Source organism: Mixophyes fleayi, chromosome 3 (genome assembly GCF_038048845.1).
Source record: "Mixophyes fleayi isolate aMixFle1 chromosome 3, aMixFle1.hap1, whole genome shotgun sequence".
Lineage (NCBI taxonomy): Eukaryota > Metazoa > Chordata > Amphibia > Anura > Limnodynastidae > Mixophyes > Mixophyes fleayi.
Window position 1 is genome coordinate 23521270 of NC_134404.1, and position 25667 is coordinate 23546936.

At 37.1% G+C, this 25667-nt stretch overlaps 2 protein-coding genes across 2 annotated transcripts; one reads left to right on the forward strand and one right to left on the reverse strand.

The window, feature by feature from the left end:
• Positions 1 to 11554: 11554 nt before the first annotated feature.
• Positions 11555 to 13637, reverse strand: LOC142143083 (interleukin-17A-like). Its single transcript, XM_075200798.1, has 3 exons — positions 13587 to 13637; positions 13175 to 13425; positions 11555 to 11783 (listed from the first exon to the last, which is right to left on the reverse strand). The coding sequence occupies exons 1-3, from the start codon at positions 13635 to 13637 to the stop codon at positions 11555 to 11557; spliced, it is 531 nt and encodes a 176-aa protein (XP_075056899.1).
• A 5508-nt stretch (positions 13638 to 19145) lies between these two features.
• LOC142143084 (interleukin-17A-like) lies at positions 19146 to 21322 on the forward strand. Its single transcript, XM_075200799.1, has 2 exons — positions 19146 to 19327; positions 21085 to 21322. The coding sequence occupies exons 1-2, from the start codon at positions 19146 to 19148 to the stop codon at positions 21320 to 21322; spliced, it is 420 nt and encodes a 139-aa protein (XP_075056900.1).
• The last annotated feature ends 4345 nt before the right edge of the window (positions 21323 to 25667 follow it).

A 25667-nucleotide genomic window follows, 5' to 3' on the forward strand; every position in this document is an offset into this window, starting at 1 on the left:
AGAGTAACAAAATAGAACATGCAAAGTACATCAGTTTCAAAATACTATCACAAATCCAAGTATTGAAATATGTTTACAAATTATTTCTTCTTTTTATTTGTTTATCCTTGATTTTGGTACATATTTATTGCTTTTCTATCTGGTGTTCAGTTTATGATCTCATGTTATCACTGATACTGATAAGAGACAGAGTTGTTTTAGTTGTCCTAGTGCACGCCCATTATTGCTGTTTGGTTAATTATTGATTAAGGGATTCCGCAGTGGGAAACAAGATGTCCCTGACATGTAAATTCAACCAATATCTTAAGTGTATGAAGAGCAAAATAAATCCTAAAAAATACCTAGTGCTATTGAAACTGAATATTAGGTTAAATGTATTTATGGAAATCCCGAAACAGACTGTATTCCCTATAAAATGACGGCTTCCATCAGGGTAACCGTACAGCTCACAACCAGAACCACTAGAGACAACATCTAGGAGAATAATGGCCGCTCACTGGATAACGTCAGTGGTAAGCAAATCATTTTCTGTTTGTCTATAGGATCAAGCAAAATAGAACCGTGTTTTGGGGTAGTCAAAGAGAAAGGAAAATTAAACTATATACAGTATTTTTTACATTATAAGCATCAAATGAATAGAGTTGTGAAAAGGTGTGGAGTTTGTAGGTTCTCCCCGTGTTTGCGTGGGTTTCCTCCGGGTGCTCCAGTTTCCTACCACACTCCAAAAAAACATACTAGTAGGTTTATTGGCTGCTATCAAAAATTTACCCTAGTCTCTCTCTCTCTGTCTGTGTGTGTGTGTTAGGGAATTTAGACTGTAAACTCCAATGGGGCAGGGACTGATGTGAATGAGTTCACTGTACAGCGCTGCGGCTGTACCAAATGACCCAAACGACTGCAATTGGATAAATGGAGACAGAAACCTGTCTGATGTGTATATGGCTTGGGTTAGAAAGTATTTAGTGTTCTTCTGTGCCTTAAATGTATTGGCCAGAAATGTTTTTAGATAACTTCTCCATGATTCACAGATTGCTACCACTCTGCTGCTGCTGAGCATCAATGCCTGTGTCCATGGATCAGAGATGTATCCTCCTAGCAGAGAAGAGAGGGATTCTCATTCAGTCTCAGGTGGGCGCTGTCCATTCCCAGTGGACACCACCTATCCCCCACATGTGAAGGTCGTCATGAAGGTCAGCAGCAGGAGTTATGTGCAAACCATGACAAACGCCATCAGGAGCCGCTCAACCTCTCCGTGGTATTACAGGTAAATATTTTTTTTGAAAAGGTTTCTTTTCTTTATATATATTTATAGAAGCAGGGAAACAGTCCATGAGAATACCTACAAAATTAAATATCAGGATACACTTGGCTACATCCCTAATCTGTGCATGTTATTTCTAATCTACCCATTCATGTCCCAATTTAGAAATGAAAATTATGAGAGATTGGGAATTATATGAGTAAAATTAGATATTCACAGTAAAAAAAAACGTCACAGACCCTCAAAACTACGACTTCTATAATTGCCAAGTGACAATAAAATCTTATTATCATTCAATGATTTCCTTAAAAGAAAAATTATTAAAAGCCTATTTGTGTACAGTAAGTTCTATATTATAGAAGAAGGCAGCAAACTTTCCACATCAACTGAAGCAAGGACCATAGCCATGAAATGCGTTGGGTATTATCAGCACAAGGAATTCAAACCATAGATATTAAGCTTTTGTCATGCTAGCCATGAGAATCAGACTCACCTACTAGTATTGGCGCAGCTGGCCTAGGAGGCGCGGAGTCAAACATGCCCCAGGTTTTTGCCAGGGACCCCTGCAAGGAAGTTTGGGCTTTGCGGCTGAGACACGCAGGTCGCGGCCCTCCAAGGTAGTCACCAGTGAGATGATCAGAGAGGAAGGGCAATCTGGGTCAGAACCAAGCTAGAGTATACAACCAGAGGGATAAGCAAACACAGAGTCAGGAATGCAGAAATCAAGCCAGGAGATCCAATAATGGCCAAAGAGGAATCCAGGAGAAGAGTCAGGCAAGCCGGGTCAAAATCCAATAGAGGTCAGGAATTAAGAATACAGAACAAATAGCTGGAGCAAGGTTGGACCTAGATACTCTGGCATCAGAGTGGCGCTAGAGTCTGCTAAAATAGATGCAGGGTTGATGTTACTGGTGGCAGGGAGATCGGCGGTCAGAGACAACTGACCGCCGACAGTAAACGCGCCCCGTTGCTAGGCAACGGGACACGCGGAGTGCGCATGCGCCCACCCACGGCACTTTCTGTATGTGTGGGGACGGCGCCTGACAGCTTTTTTTTTACCAAGACACTATATTTTATATTATTAAATCAACATTTTACCATGTTCTAAATTATTTCAATTGAATTAATATTATCTCAACTAAAAAGTTTTCTTTAATCATGAAAAAACTTTATGTAGATTTTTTTCCCTATTTACAAATCATATTATTTTAGCAACTATTACAAAAGAAGCAACTAAATTCATCCTATGCCTACACCATTTAAAATGAGCAGCCAACTCCTTAGAGGATGTACAAGTGTAATGTAACTCCTAGCAGCCAATAAGATTTTAACTTTGATCAGTCTTTTGCAATGTAAGAAGTCATCTGATTGGTTGTTGTGAGTCATTGCATATTGTGCAGAGTTTTATTAAACATAAACCCTTAATAACCATGTTTATATTTTAGCATCTGACTCACTATGTTCTTCACAAATTATTATAACTGCATTTGGTATTTCACATATCTCTTTACTCCAGATCTAATGAGAACAATAACAGATACCCGGCAGTCATTAATGAGGCAAGATGTCTCCACAAAGGGTGTGTGGACTCTGAGGGTAACGTAGACCTCAGTATGAACTCAGTCCCCATCAGACAAGAGATCCTGGTCCTGCATCGTGAGATGAGAGGATGTATCCCTATCTACAAGCTGGACAAGGAGCTGGTCACTGTGGGCTGCACCTGCGTCCGGCCCATTATACAGTATCACATATAAGATATATGTATTTGTTACCAAAGCGTAACAGGATTTATACTATTTTAAGAAATTCTTTCTAGAAATGTGAAGAAGTATTAGCATTATATAGGTGTGTATGACGATGTATTTTGCTAAAAAGTAATGTTTAATTATATTAATTATTGTAGTTATCTGATATTTATTTAAAACATTCTGCATATGTTATGTAATCATCCATATTTATTAAATAAAGCCAGAAGATTGGAAACAACACTGAAACCGTCTGTTTTGTTGACAGTGGTAGAATTAGGTATAAATGTACCTCGGTGCCCTTATCTCCTCCTTTGGTCTTCAGTATCACCTTTATGCTGACGACATTCAACTCTACATTTCTTCTCCTGATCTCTCTTCCTCCTCTCTCGTGTAACTGTTATCACATACAATAAACAAAGAAAAGATTATTCTATTTTTGATGCACTGTTGAGAGATATTATTATCCTCAACACAGAAAAGAACTTCTTTACAGTTGAAAATCCTAGAACTGTATGCTACCAATAATGCATAAGAACAGCATGGCTCCTCTCAGAAGACCAATACTTTAAGGAATAGTAAATCTAACTGAGGGAGGAAGTATTTTGTTGACAGACATCTTAGGCAATTTATTACGGTATTGCTCAACTATTTCAAAAACTCAACAGATTATCTGAAAAGAACCTTGACAAAGTAGAAATGAATTTAGAAACCTCTTGCGATATTGGGGATGCTCTGGCAAAATATGGTCAAATCTAGCCATAAAGCCCCTCTACGGAGGAGATTAGCAGGTTTTCTAATGTTAACAATGAGGATAGTCTACACCAACCTCCTGTTGAATCCATCACTAATATATTTTCAGTGCGTCATTCAGATGATCTATCTGTGCAAAAAAATGTCCAGGCGTGACCTCATCGTGAGGAGAGAGTGACTGATAAAATCAGTGTGGGCCAAAATGAGTTAAGTGTCTAGAATTTTTCAACATTTGGCAAAGAATTATTCAACATTAATATCAGGAGAGAAAGACCTGGCATACTTACTGATATATACATCACCACAGTGACCAATGGGGCCAGCTTTCTAGATAGAAGAACAGAAACAAAAAAATTGTTCAGCAGCAGGATGTATAACAAGCCAATCATCTCTAGCTGTGCTTTGAGCTCACTGAGTTACTGTGTGTTTTGTTTACTGTACTGTGCTGTGCTGTCTCACCTTTGTATTGTAATTTTGTTTGTCCCTGTACGGCGCTACGGACACCTAGTGGCGCCCTATAAATAAAAATGAATAATAATAATAATAAAATACTAAACCCATTTCATAAATCCTTTGTGCAATTGTTGGTCTGCTGTTAGTTAAGATGGTAACAGATTGCTGCCATCTAACCAATTGCTCATCCATCACATTATTAAAATCACCAATGCAAATTACAGAAGATCTGAGAACTGAGCCATAAACGCCCTTCTCACAGCTCCATTTATTTGAATGCAGGCCCATTCATGTGTCAGAACGTCACTACTATATGGATGAGGAAAAAGGTTGCTAATATTAACATCTTGCGTTGAGTCAGGGACGTCTCTTCCATTGGGCACAATGGGCAGGTGCTCGAGGGCCCTGCGGGCCAGGGGGCCCGTCAGAGGTAGCGCTAAGAAAAAACCCTGCAAAAAATAAGAAGAAAATACTTACCTTGCGGTCAGCTGGCGATCCGGCTTCCTCCCTGGTCTCCTCCTCCGTGCGGCGCTCGCAGTGCATGTCGGGCGTGGCGTCATCACGCCCGCACAACGTCCATTGCAGAGCGCAGCACATAGGAGTCCCCTGCTGCCTGTTTTTTCACGCTGCAGTGACTTGGAAGAAGAGTGAAGAGGATCGCATTGGAGAATAAGGTAAGTTAAGGGGTTTTTTAAAAAAAATTATTTCAAGTAACACTGACGGCTGAACAGTATGTGTGTGTGTAAAAAAAAGTGATATATATAAATATATATATATATATTTTTTTAACCAAACAAGTGAAAAGACAGAAGGCGCTTAGTGTATTATAAAAAATATTCACGTGAACACCGTGATTAATAATTCATAAATCACATACAGTAGGCTGCTCCGCTACAACATCAATTGCAGATGTAAAACCTATGTAAACAAAAACAGAGAGAGAAGCGCCAAACATAGTGGAGATACCATCAAATAAGAGTCAAACCTATACACTTTGAAAATAACTTTATATAAAAAGTATATCATATACTGTTTATTTCAAGGATTACTCCCCCAGGGCTTCAACCCCTTCTTATGTAAATATCACCTTATTTTCAGATATACTTCATATTAGAACTCAAAGAGGGTAGTAAAAACAATAAAGTGCGTTCATAACCAATCCAACATGTTTATAGGATAACATCCAATTTAATTACAGCTTAAATCCATAAAAGACAATAAAATGCCCGTACATCGGGTATAGTAAAACAAGCTTATCTGTATAGGTAACGCTTGTAACGGTCCCCTCAGACGCCTCCCTGTCAAAGATATACAGGAACCTCCTTCACCTCAGCATTTACCGATCACAGACCTCGGAGCTCCCTTAACGCGTTTCGTCTCAAGAAGAGACTTTATCAAAAGGGTATATGCTCCAGTGTAAACAATCCATCCTTTTATAGTCCACATCTTTATTGGCAATTGCCATCTGGCCGGAAAACACATGCAGGAGGACTGGGCGCACACTCCGTTTCCCATACTTCCGCCCATACATATCCACGTCACTTCTATGTAATTATGCAGGTGTAATGCGTGTATAAAGTAAGTGCGGTGTGATAAGAACATAAATTGAAATTGTATGCAGTAAATAGGGATATTTACAGAGGATAACACCAGTAATGTGTTCAATGTAAAGTATAGCAGACAGACCAAATACAACCAAACGTGATTTAATCACTGTCAATATAAAAAAAAATATGTTCTGGCTATAACTATAAAGAACAGCAGAACAGGATACAGGTTACAACCAAAAAGCTTTATTAATAGGTAATTAATGTCCATGACACTACTACAGAGAGTATTTAGGAGGGCATGGTAAACTACACGGATGGGTGATGAATAAAGTCTAAAAATCTGAAGCCACTGTGTGTTCTAATTCTACACATAAAGTCCGTATAAGGACAAGTGTGCCCACAACTCCAGATAAAGGATCATGAAGCAGAATAAGTGATGGGCTAACAGGTAAGAGTCTCAAATCTATATCCAAGGAGGCGTTCTCCGGGCCCGGGTGCTGGGTGCAGGTATTAAAGTCTATATACCTATTCCATAGCGGTTGGTGAAGAAACCAGAGGGTAGAGGCCGGCACCTCAATATAAGGTATAATCAAAGTCACAGGAAAACAATTTTACATACAGTTGTACAGTCTGGACGTTCGCTTGTCTTTCAGCCGGGCCGTTATTACCTCCCGTAGGAGACTGAAGAGTGGTGTGTTACACTGGATTCGTAGCTTTACAGATGTTACTAGGTTGCAGATGGACGACCACGTGGTGGCACTACCAATTAAAGTACATACTTGAAGCACTACAAGTGGCACTATGCACATGGGCACAAGTGCATGCGGCCAGTTGTAGTGCCACAAGTATGTACTAAATAGTGTCCCCCATCTGGAAATAGTGTCACATCAGAAAAAATATATTATTGCCCCAATGACAATGAAAGAGTATGCCACTAGAATATAATATCATAAAAAATGTTCCATTACATATAATTTTTAATGAAATTTGGCCCATTAATTTATGTATAAAATAACTTGGCCCCCATAAGATAATTAATAATAATAATGTTTGCCCCTCTAGACAAGACATTCATGATTACCCCTCATAATTAAAACTTGTACTGTGCCTCCTGTTATGGTAACATGGGCCAGCAGTGGAAAGCTGATGTGTTTGGTAATCTAGCCTATCCAGCGTGCTGATTCTGGTGATTTTCACAACAATCTCAGCGTCATATATATGGTGACTTGTATTCTTAGAATGGTCAAAAGTAGGGACAGCGATTTGTAGCGTGTCGATTTTGGTTACATCACCTTACTGGTGATTTACTATCAACTCGCACTTTCATACATCGGTGGGTTCAAACTCGCCCCAGAAAATCGCTAAAAAAGGCAAATCGCACCTTGATACATTTTGCCCCTGGTCGTTTGCGTGAACAGGTTGATTACCAAGAGGCCTAGATCATAAGGCTCAATGATTATCTGCTCAGTTTGGATGATATAAACATTCACATGACTGTTCTACCAACTAATCAACTGGATTTGATTAGGGCAGAATAACTGTTATTATGAAGTCACATTAGATGCAACTTTTAGCCGAAAACAAATCAACTTAACCGGATTCTAGGGTGTGTGAATAACTTTAAGATGGATAATAAAGGGGGAATGTCATGTTTATTTTTGAAAGGTTTAGACATTGGAGGTACATTATCATGGACCACCTACTACCCAATACTAACACCTTACAGTGGCTATAGAAAGTAATTACAATATGGAGTCAAAATGTAATTATTCTGGATTTCTCACTGCTAATTGTAACAAAAATTTTGTATCGTAAACTTAAAAAAAAATCCAAAACCTACTTTAAAACTTTTTCCTAATTAAATAAAACAGATTTTTGTTTATTTGCCTGGAGTTGTCCTTTAATGTTTCTATATATCCTCTCTCTTTTCTTCTGTGTAATGCACTAAGGGGTATATTTACTAAACTGCGGGTTTGAAAAAGTGGAGATGTTGCCTATAGCAACCAATCAGACTCTAGCTTTCATTTATTTAGTGCATTCTACAAAATGACAGGTGGAATTTGATTGGTTGCTATAGGCAACATCTTCACTTTTTCATACCCGCAGTTTAGTAAATATACCCTATAGTGAGGTCTTTCAGTTTACCATCATTTTTGTTTCAAGATCATCATAGTTCTTCTAATGTTCGGTTTACAGACTTATTTAATAAGGAAACAGAAAAGCGAAAAACTAATAAGTTCAACAACAGGTTTAGTCGCTATATCAGATTGCCAAATATCCTCAGCACTTATATCGCTTGTGAATAATATCTAATTTAAGCCTTATACGCACTTACTTCTTATTAGTGTGCAAAATCTATGGTAAATCACATGTGAAAAAACACTAGTGGGTGTAAAATCTACAGTGGGTGCTTTCGCTGTGACATTTTTGTTGCATCTTTTTTAAATTGACCATAAAGTTATTTCTCTTTTTACTTTCGACACAAGAAATATAGCGATTTGCAATTTTATAAAATTGCAGTTTCCCCTTAGTACCCAATCTTCCCAGGATGAAGATCTGCTTAAAGAATAATGAGGGGGTGCATAAATTATTTTTATTTCAAAACACTTTATTACACATTAAAACTGGAACCAAATAGAATGAAATGTTTAATGCTTTAAAGCTCCTCTTTGTTGATGATTGTTACATTTTGCGATTTATTTCAGTCAGTTGACCAGTGTTCAAACTGTATGTGCCTAATATTTGCAGTATTGAAGATATTTTTATTACAATGACTGTACCAAAATGCCAGCGTGAATTTTTTTACGAAAAGTCTTCTCCAATTATACATTCTTTTGGTGCTTGTTAGGAGTCTCTTGGAAATATTAATCTTTCTTTCAGAGTGAATACATGTCCTTATTGTGTTTATTCTTTGTTTGGGTAGTACGTGTAGTGAGTCTTTTTATTAATGTTTTACATCAGAATCTGTAGAACTGTACACAGAAATGTTTAGGTACAGCTCTCCATGTCGTTTTTGTGCCCAGTACAGAAGGAGACAAAGTGATTTATTGTAGATCACCAGGAGCCAATGCTAGGTAACTAATATACTGCAAATACCAGCTTATTACTAGTTGGTGAAGAGCTTAAAATACATATGTGTCCTTCCCTTATATATAGAGATCTGTAATTACAATATATTTTCCTGTTGATACTGTAATGTACAGTATAAACCTGCAATAACAGGCAAATACTATATATTTATCTATTTAGTAATAGCATAAGTATGACTTTTATGAGTGACTTATTTCTATGATGCCGTTATCTGAGCATCACATCTTTTACCAAATTAAAGATCTTGCTGTGTAGATTTGCATAAAAATATTTGTGTTGTAATCGGATGCATCGTTGCGGAGTTATTTCGCAAAATGTCTGCCCGCCATTTACAACAATGTATTACCATTTTCCTCTGGAAAATGGCAATACACCTGTGCACCTACTGGTTGCTCTGGAAACTGTGACACTTAGTGAACTCTACCTGTACACCTGCTGGGTGACCTGGAACATGTAACCTGCTGGGTGGTCTGGTAACTGTGACAGTTATTTGCAGCCACACATATCAACGCATTTTGCAGGGACCTTAACCACAGACTGCTGAGTTTTTTCATTATTCACTTATCCTTGTTTTGTTTACAATAAAACAAGGATATGAGGCTGACCTCATCGACATCAGCATGGTGGAACCCTTACAGGACGCCCAGAGCATGCAGTTCAAGAACACTATTGCCACAATCAATATATAACAAAAACAACTGATTCGTCATTTGAATTGGACTTGATGTATTCTCCACAATATAAAAAATATATTATAAAGTAATTTATATAAAGTAATTTAGTCATTACATTTCAGTTTAATTTAAGGCAGTTACTGCTGGGTTCCCTAGTTTTATATTATTGGTAATCTATTTTACATAGAAATAGAAAGAACTGTGAAAATTGCAACCACATACATTGTTTATCCTCTGAGCAGATTCTTTTCTTGCATCTGTAAAACATGCAGTGACCCTTTGTTATAATGTTCAGGAACTTGTATCAGGCAACAATTTTATTGACACTTTCGCTTTAGCCAAAATATAGTAAGGGGGTTATTCAATTGTTAGCGAGATTTTTTTTTCCCTGTGGTGTTAAAAAAAAAAAAAAATCTACCGCCGGTTTTTGCCGGCAATAGCAACCGTTTTGAGTTAGCGCAGCGGGAAAACTTGTGCAATTCAATTGAAAAAGAGGGAACGTTGCCCCCACGCGGTAAAAATTTTGTTTGCCAGATTTTAGGGGAGTTTTAACGCTGTCATGTATAACACATAAAAAAGGTTTTGCATATATTAGATTGCATTACACTTTTATACACATTGATAATATTTACATTACAGTACTTTCTTTTAGCATATTTTTTTATTGAACTATTTTTTACCATGCAATTCATCTATACCATGTCAAAACACATTACTACATTCATATTTGTACCAAAAACATACATAAATCTAATTAGTGATTTATTTATTTTTTTTATGTTTTTTGTGTTTCAATATTTTTTCACAAGAAAATCAGCTTACACAAGTTAGGCATTAGTGATAAACATAAGTTTAACTTTTTTTCAACATTTTTACATGATTTCAAATACTTTTCAAAGGTTTTTTATTTTTAACACACCCCAAGGAGGTGCGAGATAAAACAGCATATTTGCCTGTTTTACCAGCCGCATTAAAAAACAATTGAATAGCTTTTAACGCGGCTGCCTCTCGCACACCCTATACTTTCAATAGACCTTCTAATGGAGCACGAGGGGACCATTTGATGAAAAAAAAGTAGCGTTAAAAATGGAATTGAATTTCTGGTAAAGTTAACCCGCTCGAAAATGATAAAAAAAACAGCATTAAAATGAGTAAAAAAAACAATTCGCTGACAATTGAATACCCCCCCAATATAGTAATAATCATACCTGACAACAGTCACAATTTTCCAAAAAAACGTTCAACATTTTTGGAGGTGTAGTCTTATGGAAAAGTGGTGTAGTATTGGCCAATATGGGTGGATATGGGAATGGCTTATCTATAATATAAAAGCCTAGTGGCGTGTGTTAGTCTGTGTGTGTGGGTGACAGAGTGCTCAAGCTGCAGCGCCACCTGCTGGACGGAGTTATAAACTACACTGACCTACTAAATTCTTAGCATTATCTAATATATAAAAGTAAAAGCCTAGTGGCGTGTGTTAGTGTGTGTGTGTGTGTGTGTGGAAAAAACTATTTTCTCAGAAAGGACTCATCCAATTGACCTGAAATTTGGTATACTGACATTATTTGACAAAAAATTAGAATAGTGAAGTCAGTTAACTTCCATCATCCCCCCTTCCCCCCGTGGGAGGGGTAGTAAAGGCTAAATTTACGAGTTGAGGGGTCAAACTCATTTTCGTGAGGTAATTTTACCTCATGAACACACATTAAAAAGGGCGCTTGCATCTGGAAGTAACGCTCTTCCCCTGAGGAGGCCTGGGCTAGGCCCAAATACATGACAAGAACCTTTTTAAGACCTTAAGTAGCTTGATTTGACTAGAATGCATGAGTATCATGCACGGGTTAACTTGTTTCTAATAAATTTCCAGTCAGGAATATTGGTAGGTATAAAGCAGTAAAATGCTTCTTATAAAACCACTAATACTAACACAACATTAATAATATAATTGTAATCCAGCAACATCTGTTCCTCTACTTTTTCTTCTAAGAGTGAGATGGGGAAGATGGACATGTCTGTAGATAATCAGTATTAGTTGACAATAGATCTAACACATGTACAACCCAGTGTGACCAGCTCAGTCTCCAGCCTGTAGATATAGTCGCAGGCTTTCTGCTCTCGCCGTAGAACCATGATCTCCCGCTGGATGGGATAAGAGATCAGCTCTGGGCTCTCACTGCCATCCGAGTCCACACAGGTAAAACTGAGACAATTCGCTTCAGCAATCACAAAAGGAAACCTGTTGGGATCTGTATTGAAACTGAAAGAAAAGAAAACAAATTCAGATTAAAAAAAACAAATAGCTGTAGAATAAAAAAGAGCATCCAAAATAATGTATTTTAAAACATCCCTTAAAAATTTGAAAGGAAAACTATCTTGTATCTAGCTGAATGTGTGGAGATTAATATGGCATATTTTTTTACTTTCCATATGTAGAGAACAAGTAAAACTAAGAAATGAGACTCAATCAATAATGATCAAAGATTAATACAAGAGTATATTAAGACATTATATATATCCAATGTATTGAAGGTACAAATTCCAACGTCAGTTAGATAGTGGGTGTGACTCAGTGTTCTGACTTCTCAGCAGAGTAAGCTGGACCAAGCACAATAGACAGAGATCTCCGTGAATGGCCGACCACATGTATAAGTGAGAAGATGGATTATTGTGATGTACATCTACAATATTCAGATTTGTGGAATCACATCCTGTAATATGTTTTGAAAACTAATGTGTTGAAGATAACGTTTCATATTGTTTCAAGAATATTGCTGATTTTTTGTATATGTTGAATATATTTTAGTAATATTGAGAAGTAATGTGTCATGTATTTTGAATGTTGCAGATAGCTGATTTGGCATTGAGAAAAATTATATTAAAACTGTACAATTTTTGCCAGTAGTAGCTAGTTTCAACTAAGAAAAATAGAGTTAGAATGAGGGTAAGACTGGATTATAATCCATATGCTTTGCTGTCACTGTCTTTAAAGAAATACAAGTCTGCAGGCTGATACCCTTGTGCTTTACAGTCACTATACTTGAAGTAATAAATAAGCCCAGCGTTCCGACCAGATTATTGCTTTCCCTCTCTATGCGAGTATAGTTATATTTTTGATCTGATGTATGCCAGTCTATATATTCTAAGAAATTAAGATATTAATACAGAATAGGATTTTGGAAGGGTGAGGGGAGTTGTTTGTGGTGAACTGATTTTATAAATGTGTATTCTTTAGTTTATCTAGAAGACTTGTAAAGAGATAATAGCAGAGAGCAAAAGAGACAAGACATTAGCAAATCAGAGAAGCAGATCTAGGTATTGTGTGAACTTAATCTTGGTTGAATTTACTTTTAAAATAGGCTTCATCATCATTTACTTATATAGCGCCAACATATTCCATAGTGCTTTACAATTGGGGACAAACACAGTAAACTAATAAACAAACTGGGTAAAAACAGACAAAAGAGGTGAGAAGACCCTGCTCGCAAGCTTACAATCTATGGCTTAATATATATTGTAATTAAAACTTACTATCCTGAAAGTTGCCAAGAAAAGAACTTTTTAGAAGGGTAGATATTATTATCTAAATTTATGCAACGCTTGCAAATAGGAACATTTTATAAGTTAGTAGCAGTTTATATAAACTATTACCTGTAATCCCAGGGTGATAGAGAGCGGGTGTGAATATCCTCCATCTGCACCAGGCTGTCCAGATAATCAGTGTCAATGACACCGAGGTCCACAGTCATACTGCTAGGTAGGAGTCGGCTTCTCCTTGTTGGACATTTGTCTCTGGGCTCTTTGGGGACCTCTTCATCCATGGGCACTTCCAAAGAACCAATGTGTGAGAAATACCCCTCTGGTAGAAAGGCCGATGAGCAGACACAAACAAGGACTGGCATCTGAGCAATAGAAAAAAAATCATGAGATAAACTTGTAGATGTTTAAATATGATAAATGTCGAACTCCAAATAATAGGCAATTTTACTCCAAAGTCGCTCTACACCCAACTAGTAGATCTGCAGGGGACCTATGACCATGACTTGTAAAATCAGTTGTTCACCTGACAGCCGTTCAGAGCTTGGATTACATTCAAAATTCTCCAGGCTGCCATGTCTGCAGAATTATTCTTTTACAGTTTCTGGTAGGGTCCCTGGAATGGTGGTAACTTGGCATTTTAAGACCCCTGTAGTTTGTCTAATGCCTTATACCACTAGCATTTGTTTCAAGAGAAACTGAGCTCGACACGCAACTGTTAATTGCATTTTTACTAAATTTTAAGAGTTCATTGGAGGTCAGCTATGCTTCTCCAATACATTAATTTACTTTAAATTCAAACGATTGAAGCAGACAACGTCCATCAAAAAACCCAATGATCCTGAATGTGAGTAAGGTTACTTGTGGATATGGCGGAATTGGAAACAAGGTTTTCCATTCTGAAACTCAGTGTCATGTATTGTGCTAATATCAAAAAATACTAGTACAGTATATAAAGTTGATGACAGTGGGTCAATGACAAACATTCCCCTTCAGCTTAAAACACATCATATAATACAAACCGAAGAACACCGCAATGATAGACAAAGTGGGTGACAATATATTGAATTTATCAGTCAGACTGAATTTTTTTCAAGAACTGAAGGATTTTATACATATTTGCTCATTGAAACCAAAAGAGAAAACATTTTAAAATAGAAACGGCCTTGAGGTTTTCAACCTAAAATAATTAAAATCATGTCACACAGGCGTCATTTCATATATAATCTGATATACATAAATATATACAGGTGCGGGCTGGGCCGGGGGTCATCGCCCCCCCGGGCCGCTCAGAATCATGGCTGCTAGGGCCGCCCGCCCCCCGGAAGTAATATAAATGTGATGCGGCCGCCTGTGCCCCCCGGGCTGACGTCTGTCGGCCCGCGCCTGTATATATATATATATATATATATATATATATATATATATATATATATATATATATACACACTATGTACCACAACCCCATCCACACAGCTGAATATAAGGACAGAGAGACGGTGACACTACTTACATAGACCAGCGATGCTTTTGTAAAGACCATTCTGTCTTTTCTATTGAGTGTTGTTTATATTCCCAGTGGTCCGGTGTTATTAGTCCAACATCCCAGATATTCTCCCTATTTATAGCACATTCTTCTCCAGGAGGGGCCTCCATTTCAGGGAAAAAAAATATTTCCAATTTAAATTAAAGAAAAGTTTCTGAGAATTCCTGGAGTTTTGTCTCCTCTGCAGCCAGAGAGAGAATGGAGTCTGGTATTCCGGACTGTCCGACGGACTCTCATATATTGTCATGTCAGGGGATAGAGAAAGGGAACCAGCAAATGCCCCCCTGTACTTCCCCAATGTGAGGCTGTATCTTATCTGTGGCCTCTCCCTTGTTATCTAGGACAATAAAGATAACAGCTCATAGTAACATCTGTCTTCAAAAACTTCTATAGGTTCTTGGACACTAATAATTTGATTCACTGACCTAATAATTTATCTATATGCACCAAACCCAGGATTTCTGCAAAAATACTAATTCTAGGTCAGCCAATCAAATTTAAGTCCTTATTCCCCTAAAGGTTTACTGCACAGGGCACAGACTTCTGCTTACAGAAGTAAAATAATTCAGAGGATTTAACCCACCAAATATTAAAAATCCTGAAAGCCTGCGACACACTACCTGGCGTCGTTCATAATTTCTGGGATCAAATCCCTTTATTCCTATTTATCCAAGTATTTGTATTCTATTCTCATACTTATAGTAACCCAATTACCATCCTTTCTGGAATATTACACCAATATTATGAATGAATATAAGAATATAAAATGACAACCCCATTTTATTTTGTGGACTTTTTTTTCAAATCACTCTACAGTGTCATTAAACAGGAATGTCTTTTCTCTACTAAATGGTTCTTAGAAAAAAATTCAGGCTTCTCTCTTACATAAATAGTTTTTTGGGCATTTGTAGAGTATGGGCCCAATTCATTAAGGATCTTAACTTAAGAAACTTCTTATTTCAGTCTCCTGGACAAAACCATGTTACAATGCAAGGGGTGCAAATTAGTATTCTGTTTTGCACATAAGTTAAATACTGACTGTTTTTTCATGTAGCACACAAATACTTGATAGCTTATTTGTGCACTGAAATTTAAAGTTGATATTTGTGTGCTACAAGGGTACCAAAAAGTTTTCAAGTTTTGGTGCTTCATAAAAAAGAACCAGATGAACTTAAAATCAATTATACTTACTGGACTTATATTGTGGGAAACGCTGGCATTATAACAGGATTGTTTGTGAACTTTATTCTAACACTAACTGCTCAGGACACTGTAAGCCACATTATGTAAAGATAAATTAGTGCAGCACACACGTACCCCATATGACCTCTTAAATTGACCCTACATTGTCTTATTGCCTCCAGATAGCTCTATAATAACTCTATTCCTGGGTGGGGGATACAGATATATAGATGTTCTATGGCTAGATCAATCTAAAAGTGAAACATGACAAATTACAGTATAAAGACACACAGCATGATACAATGTTTGTTAAAATAAAAATCTGAAGAAATGAAACATTTGCATTAGAGTTGTTTTCAAACTCTTCATAATAAAACAAAATAACTGTCAGCTCTTTGGAACAGAAACGTCTTTTTTGTTTCTTATTTTTTCATATCACATTTTATGTGTATTCTTTGTCTGTCCACCTATTAACTATTTAGTGTTTTATGTGTTAAGTGTCACTACATTAGATATGCGTGCACTTCTATATACCTGATACATACACCTCATGGTTATAAAACACTTTGTATAGAGAAATGTATTTCTGTTCTAATAAAAATACAAATAAGTGCTGCTAAATATTCTGCTCTGTCTGGAAAAACAATATGTTTAATTTATGAAGCTTCAAAATTACTGCCCCCCACACCATGCAAATACCCTTTTGTGACTTTGCCTATTTTTGTGCAAATGCCCCATTGCTTATGGGCTTATACATGGCTTATCTTATCAACATGATGACGAATGCAGGGGTACAACATTATGTTCCTTTTGATGAGAGTTCATGGATGGGTCAGGATGTTCCTTGATGAATGTAGAGGAGACATTGGAATGTGTTATGTATTGTCCCCAAATGCAGAAATGAGAGTTCATGATGTGGGATGAGATGTTATAAATGATCTTCTACAGGTGGAGATTGTGGATTTGGTGGGTGAATCCTTCCCAATTTAGCATTTTACACTGGGACACTTCCTGGGAAATACAGAATGAACCTATGTATGTGATGGTGCATACATAGTTGTATTTCCAAAAAAGGGAATGCAATGTGTATCTATATTTTGTAGTTATTAAATGAGTGCTATCCACCGTTAGCAAATAATCACAAAATATTATAAATTTATAAACTAAGTTGTCATTATTATAAATAATACTTAAGTATTCCTCATATATGAAAATAATAAAAACATACAAAGTACATCAGTTTAAAAATACTATAATAAATCCATGTATTGAAATATGTTTACAATTAATTTGTTATTATCTAATTGCTTATCCTTGAGATATGTGCGCATTAATTGCTTTGAATGGATCTCTGCAGTTTTCAGTTTATGATCTCATATTATCACTAACTGATACTGATAAGAGACAGAATTAGTCCGGCCATTATTGCCGTGTGGTTAATTATTGATTAAGGGATTCCGTTGTGGGAGAGAAGAAGGTGTCCCTGATATATAATATCACTCAACATCTTAAATGTATGAAGAGCAAAATAAATCCGAAAAATACCCAACGCTATTGAAACTGAATATTAGATTACATGTATTTATGGAAATCCCGAAACAGACTGTATTCCCTATAAAATGAGGACTTCTCTCAGTGTAACCGTACAGCTCACAACCAGAACCACTAAAGACATCTAACAGAACAATGGCCGCTCACCGGATAACGTCAGTGGTAAGCAAATCATATTCTGTTTGTCCACCGTAACAAGCAAAATAGAACCATGTTTTGGGGTTGTCACAGAGAATGGAATATTAAATTATATATATTTTATGTTTTAAGCATTGAATGGGCCTCCATTAAAATTAATTGAGTTGCAAGAAGGTGCTTCCTAATTGTCTGTGTCCTTTCCAAATACTGTTGGAGTGGTTTGAAAACATTGTCCACGCAATGTCTAATGTACGTCAAAAAAACCATCTATGATTATCCAAGCTGGGTCCATGCTCTTATATGATCACTGTTTGCTAATGGGAGGTATAGTAGCTGTGTAATACTGCTTTCATACTGCTGCCCCGGCAATATCCTGAGTATGTGAACCAGAGATATTGCCGGGGTAGCAGAGGCTCCTACCTTTCAAATTCCCGGGTAGACACTGTCCATACTGAACCCAGTCTACCCAAGTCTCCATGGCAACATCACAACAAGAGCTCTGATTGGCTCCTCTTGTGATGTTTTTTCTTTTCAAACTTTAACATTATGTCTGGTGAGAGCCGGGATGAAAAACCCGGATCTCACCATTCATAGTGCGGGTCGGACCTGTGAATTACCCCACCAAGAGACCCAGATCTAATTCCCGGGTCATCCGACCCAGGAATTAGACCTGGAGTCATTCATACTGCAGTCTCACCCAGGTAAAAAACCTGGGTCAAGGCTGTAGTATGAAAGGGGTATAACAGGTCTCTTCATCAAACAAAATTCATATATCTAAATTGTACTTGTAGAACAGATTTACATAGATAACACTTTTGTTTATAATGGTATATTTATTCAGATAAGAGATGTCTATATGGAAGAGCAGAAGTACAGACAGCGTGCATAGCCCTTGGCAACCAATCAGATATTTGCATTCTTTCTCTAAACGGTACATGAAAAATTACAGAATGTATTTGCACAAGTAAATGTTTCTCAATGAGTCTGAAATAGTAGTTGGAGTTATCAGCAGATTGTGACGATTGAAGCTGGTTGAATTTTTTTTTTACCTAATTGGTACAATTTATGGCCCCAAATCAAAGTGTGATGCACTCAGATTTGAAGTGAGCAGTCGGTGTGTGGATATTGGGTCAGCTGATGTCCTCGGGGATTATGTGAGGTCACCCACCAAGCAGCAGAGTGGCCAGATGTACGGTGTGATCTGGCCATTTGATGTGGCGCCTGGACAGCTCTATCTGTGCAGTTTTACCAGCTGAAGATTTGCCCACTGTATCAGCGGATTAACTGGTAATCATGCAAGATCAGAAGAGAACAGGGTCTGTAGAAAAGGTTTAATTCTCTCAAGAAAAACTACTTTTCTAAACACGATCCATTTGACAGTGCCCCTGTGTTGCTATTTATTTTGTATTACAGTAATCTGAGTTAAATGACCAATGTAAAGAAAAAGAAACAAACAAAAAAAACCTGATTTCATTGAAGTTAGTTCTGCAATTCATCCCAACTTACTGCAATTAAAAATACGGAAGCAGAAAACTTGTTCATTTTGGAAAGTATTTAGTGTCTTAAAATCCTAGCACAGACACATTTTGTAGGTAACATCTCCATGATTCACAGATAGCTTCCACTCTGTTGCTGCTGAGCATCAACGCCTGTGTCTCTGGAACAGAGATGTATCCCCCTAGCACAGAAGAGGGGGATTCTTATTCAGTCTCAGGTGGGGGCTGTCCATTCCCAGTGGACACCACCTATCCCCTACGTGTGAAGGGCGACATGAAGGTCAGCAGTAGGAGTTATGTGCAAACCATGACAAACGCCATCAGGAGCCGCTCAACCTCTCCGTGGGATTACAGGTAAATATATATTTCTAAATGCATCATTAATGTGTTTAATATATATATTTATATATATATATATATATATATATATATATATATATATATATATATAAATTATTAAAGTAATTCTATTGTTTTAAAATAAACATTGCCCAATCAATTGTATGTGTTTCCAAAGCACAAAGTTATTTATTTTTAGCAGATGTAAATAGTCAACAATTCAATACATTATTATATTCTAATAAAGTACAGTACAGCACAGCCAATACCAAAAGATAAGTACATACCAATGCAATCGCTTGCGCACGCTGCGCACCCACGGGACCCGGTGGACAGTATATCTGTTAGAATACTGTGTCAGAGTTGACTGAGGGCCAGGGTGTACAGCTATGATTATATACAGTACAGTGTTACACTTGAACAATAGAGATGACGTAGATTGCTTCTATAGGTCCAGACGTTGGGTGGGTCCAGTGTAAACAGATCATAGGTTGATTCAATCTAAGGAATCCAAAGGTGGGGGTCGTCTCTCCAGGGGGTCTGCTCCTTTCATAGCCAGCATCATACAAAGGATGATTCCCTAATATCAATAACTAAAGTATGCAATGTGCGATCTCTTCGCCGACTGCACCGGACAGCTGCTGATGATTAGGGGAACAATATGATATCAGGCATGACACCTTTCCTATAACCTAAACCTTTAATAACACTACAATGTACATATAATCAATACATATATATATATATATATACTAATAATAAACCAAATACTATCTGCTCCTGAATTACAGTGTAACAGAACCAATATGGAATTATATAAATAACTAAATGTTGTAATGCGAGTGTGTGCGTGCTTTACCATGTGAACGCACCACGCCACGTAACACGTGGCGTACGCTTCGCAATACGCACGGCAAACCAATATTAAACCAATATACTTTCGTTCATCCAATTATACGACTTCAACAATATATTTATATATATGAAGACAGGGAATCTAACAGTGTAGCAGCATATATTGGCTACATCACTTTTCTACCCAGTCCCTGGCTAATCTACCCAATCAGCCCCCCCCCCCCCTGTTTAAACATGATCATTAAGAGATATTGGGAGAATTAGGGGTATAAATATAATTTCAAAGTAAAGCCATTCATAAACCCTTAAAACTCAGGAAACTTTGGTCTTGTCATGATTTAATGATGTCTTTAAAAGAGAAATGGTTCATAACCCTGTGTGTATACAGCATATCATATAAGCGTAGCCATGAAATGCGTTGGGTATAATCACCACAAGGAATACTAACCATAGGTTATAAGCTTTCTTTATTAACACACTATAGCTTCTATAACACAAATCAACATTTTAGCATGTTATAGATACATTTAAATTGAATTTATAGTTTTCTGAAATATAAAAGTTTTCAACCATCGTGATAAAAAATTATATAGATATTTTTACCACTTACAAAACAAGCTGCTGTTGGAACTATTACAAAAGGAGAAACTAAATTCATCCTTTGCCTACACTATTTTGAAATGCGCAACCTTCCTCTTTTGAGGTAGTACAAGTGTACTACACCCAATTAGATTTTAGCTGTTTGCATTAAAGAAAACATATGATTGGTTGTTGCGAGTCTCTCACCACAGATCATATGCAGTATCTTTAAACATTAACCCCTAATTACCATGTTAATGTTTTAACATCGGACTCCCTGCTTAAGTCACAAATTATTATAAATGCATTTGGTATTTTTAAATGTCTCTTTCCACCAGATCTAATGAGGACAATAACAGATACCCGGCAGTCATTAATGAGGCAAGATGTCTCCACAAAGGGTGTGTGGACTCTGAGGGTAATGTAGACCTCAGCATGAACTCAGTCCCCATCAGACAAGAGATCCTGGTCCTGCGTCGTGAGATGAGAGGATGTATCCCCGTCTACAAGCTGGACAAAGAGCTGGTCACTGTGGGCTGCACCTGCGTCCGGCCCATCATACAGTATCACATATAAGAGATGAAAGTGTATTATTTTAAGAATTTATTTCTAAAAATGTGAACATTAGCATTTTTAAGGTGCATGTAAGACTGTATGACAATGTAGTTTGCTGCAAGTAATGTTTAATTATATTAATTATAGTAGTTATCTGATATTTATTACTAAATAAATCTATAAGACTGGAAACAATACTGAAACTGCCTATTTTGTTCACTACAATGATACCAGAATGAAGCTTGTTCAATTAGTTAAGCATGCAGGGCATTGTTGTCTTTCATGTTAGGGCTCTTCCCAATATTAGATATGGTTGATTCAATTAGGCTGAATGTCAGTGATTTGTGAATTTATGCAAAATAGTGGTCCAGCATTGCAGAACAATGCCCCCAGTGGAGGTGGGCCAATCGCAGTGCATGTGATGTGACTTGTGACAAGTCGCCTGTTGGTTGATACTTTTCCCCCTTTCCCCAACCAAGAAATACACCAGCCCATTAAGATCTTATTATAATAAAGACATGAAGACATACAGTACTGTGCAAAAGTTTTAGGCAGGTGTGGAAAAATGCTGCAAAGGAAGAATGCTTTCAAAAATAGAAGTGATAATAGTTTATTTTTTATCAATTAACAAATGCAAAGTGAATGAACAGAAGAAAAATCTAAATCAAATCAATATTTGGTGTAACCACCCATTGCCTTCAAAACCGTACCAATGCATCAATTCTTCTACACTTGCACACAGTTTTTGAAGGAACTCAGCAAGGAGGCTGTTTCAAACATCTTGGAGAACTAACCACAGATCTTCTGTGGATGTAGGCTTGCCCAAATCCTTCTGTCTCTTCATGTAATCCCATACTCAATGATGTTGAGATCAGGGCCATATCATCACTTCCAGGACTCCTTCCTCTTCTTTACATACATCTTAATGACATTGACTATGTTTGGCTCCAAATTTATTCTGCACAGGACAAGGAACCCCAATCAGACGCCTCCCTGATGGTATTGCATGATGGATAAGTACCTGCCTGTATTTCTCAGCATTGAGGACACCATTAATCCTGACCAAATCCCCAACTCCATTTGCTGAAATGCAGCCCCAAATTTGCAAGCAACCTCCACCATGCTTCACTGTTGCCTACAGACATTCATTATTGTACCGTTGTATGTGGCGAAAAAGAGAGGTCACATTGCAAAAATGCCAGTCCCAGCCATAACTATTGGGGGATCTGCTTCCTGCTCCCTGGACATTCCAAACATCTTGCCTTGGCTTCAAATAGGACCCCCTCAAAGGTGGTATATTGTGCTTCAGCAGCAATTTAAACTGGGGTGTCGAATGACCACCTATTGCTCCACCCGTGGTGGCTGACCAAAGTGCTTTTATGCCTTGCTGTGACCTATTTTAAATCAATACACATCTTAGTATAAAGGCTTCTTTACTTGTGTGTGTTTGGGTTGGAATTTTACAGATCCTCATTAGACTGTCCCCAGCATTTTACTAGCCTCCTTATAAATCCATTTAGTTCCCTAATGCCCGCCCTTTACCGCCCCTTTCTCCTGTCTTGTTGACCTCCTATTGGCCCTATTCCTAACCCCTGTCTTCCCTCCCTTCCATACTCTCCCAGCCCTTACTGAACAATAACAAACTCCCACCATTGTTAAAATGAGGATGTAGGGCCCACCATCGGCACTTATCTTCCCGTCAAGTCTGATCTTCCCTCTCTTCTCTTTACTGGTGGGTTGTTACTATTGTAATACTCATCTTCATTTCTGTGCATACCAGAGTTGCCTGAATTGTCTTTTTCTTATTTCCCATTCTACTATGTCTATTTTAAAGTGAACCACAATGTAGATGTTTGGCCGTATTTTTTTTTTATTGTCTAAATTGTCCATATATTCTATTTAAACCATCCCAATTTTTATTATGTCCACAAATGGACACGAGGTAAAAAGAGAGAAAAAGTCCTGTGGGATACACCCTAGAGCACTCTCCTTAAACACATACTTACCAACAATAATACCTCTAGATCAGCTGCCTTCCAAGTTTGTTAAATCTGCAACATTTCAGGTATTCATAGAGAACTGAGATGGCAAGTGGGTAGTTGCTTTTACTCTTCAAATAAAATAGAACCTGCTTAATACATTGTCTCCAAGAGAGTGGTGACTCTCCATAGCTGTTTGAACTCAAGTTCAAATCCATTGTATTCTTCCTTCTCATGATCAACACCATCGTCTTCATCCTCATAACCATTAATTTTTTAAATTTTTTTGGAAAAAAAAATAACATATGAACCATTGCTATGCCAATCATTTACAGCTAGTTATGTCCTTGCTTGCATACATTGTAAAATTGAGCGCTGGTTGTCCTTAAGACAGCCATAGATTGGAAATGTTACATATAACATTGCATGAAATATTGTTTTGCTCCTTTGCTTAACTTTGGACATTAAAAGCATACTAGCAATGTAAAGGAAAATCTATGTTCATTTTTAAATATTACGGTGGGCAACACTTCCCTTTTCCATGTTACAATGAAAAAAAGTTTGCTACAATATCAGCTTATATGTGATCTTCCAATTAGATGGCATTGATTTGCTCAAGAGACTGGGCCCGAGTCATTAAGGAGAGCAAAGAAAAAAAGAGTAAGTTTGCACCTTGGCAAAACCATATTGCATTGGAGGGAAGGTAAATTTAAAATGTGATGGCAGATTTATAGTTGGGGTAAAGCATGTCCTAGATCAACTTTAAAACTCAGTGTAAAAATAAAGCTATCAAGTATTTGTCCGTGTCACACATTGCACCAGCTAGCCTGCATTTTGGTCACTGTCCTTATAATTGTTATCTTGCCGTATACAACTCTACAAGTGTAAAATTGGATGAAAGGGAGTCTGTGCTTTTACATTGTCAAGAGACTCTTACACAAATTCTACAGTTATTCATAGAAAAAAGAGAAAGTGTGAAAGAGCAAAAAGTGTCAGTATGTTCACAGTAACTTCATAGTATGAACAAACTACTGAAAAATCACCAAACTCTCAGTGAAACTAATAAAAAAAGAGCAATAGAAAGGGTAAACTCTAATGATCCCTAAATTGGAGCAGATTACAGCAAATTTATCACACTGTCACTGAGAAAAAAAACACAATAATAATCTCCTTAAAAATATTTAATAAAAAAAAAAAATTCAAATAATAAAACACAGACCATGGCATACAGATCAATCAGATACCCCTAAATATCTAGTGTTCTCAGAAATTGTGTTTAAAAGCAACACTCCTTATTAGCTCAGAGTTTTGGCAAAGAGAAAAATAAACAAGGATGGAGTCTCAATGGGTTGCCACAAACAATTAAAACAGATTTTTTTAATAAGCAATATTAAAATATTATTTTTCAACCAGAAAGAAGTAGGCGAATATAAAATCAAAGTGAAAATAAAGTTGGAAAAAAGTGATTAAAATAATAAAATAGACCCAGTTGTAAGACTAATAATAATTTGTATATGCCCCAGATATTGGACCTCAAGTGACTTGGACCAGTTAGAGTATTAATTATTATGAAACTATCAGTTTCTGATTATTTCAATGGTCCTATATAGATATTCTTGTGTATAGGTCAGATATAGATGTTATATATTAGGTACCATGCTTATTATTGATATTATTTGTATTTATGTCCATACAGTTATGTCTGTTACATAGTAAATTACTAGTAGTAGCCTTATTTTACTAATTGGTCTCAGATTGTTGATAGCAGAATTGTTACACTAGTTGGTCTAAACATGGGCCATTAATTCCTTAATATTCCCCATTGATATCAAAGATTTTCCCAATTAGTTATTCACATTTTATTGGCTGTCTATTAATTAGCTATATAATCCATGAGCGATTCACAGTGAGTGGCTCTATTGTTAGTGTGCCATTTCCTCGCATCCTCCTATATATTGGAGGTATAGTATCCTGCCTACCAAAATTAGATCAAACACGCACACTGAGTTAGTCTATACCATTCACTTGTCTCTAGGATATAAATAGTTAGGCATAGCTGGATTAAAAATTCTAAATTGGCAAACAGTGAAACGCTAACTAGCAGCTAATCACCGCGAACAGTGCCTACCACTTCCGGGTCTGACGTCTCATGGCGTGACGTCAGGCCCGAGGTGCATTTCTCCTATAACGGCTTAGTCATGGGAAATTATTTGTCTATAGTTGGGGTGTTCGTTTTATGCTTCAACAGGCCAATCAGCATCCTGGGATTAAACTGGCATAGCGCTCAGCCAATCACGTTATTAATGTCATACATAGAAGGGCATAAGTATGTCCTATTAATGGTACTGTTAAAGTATTTTCAATATCGCATAGTCCAGGGTTATATT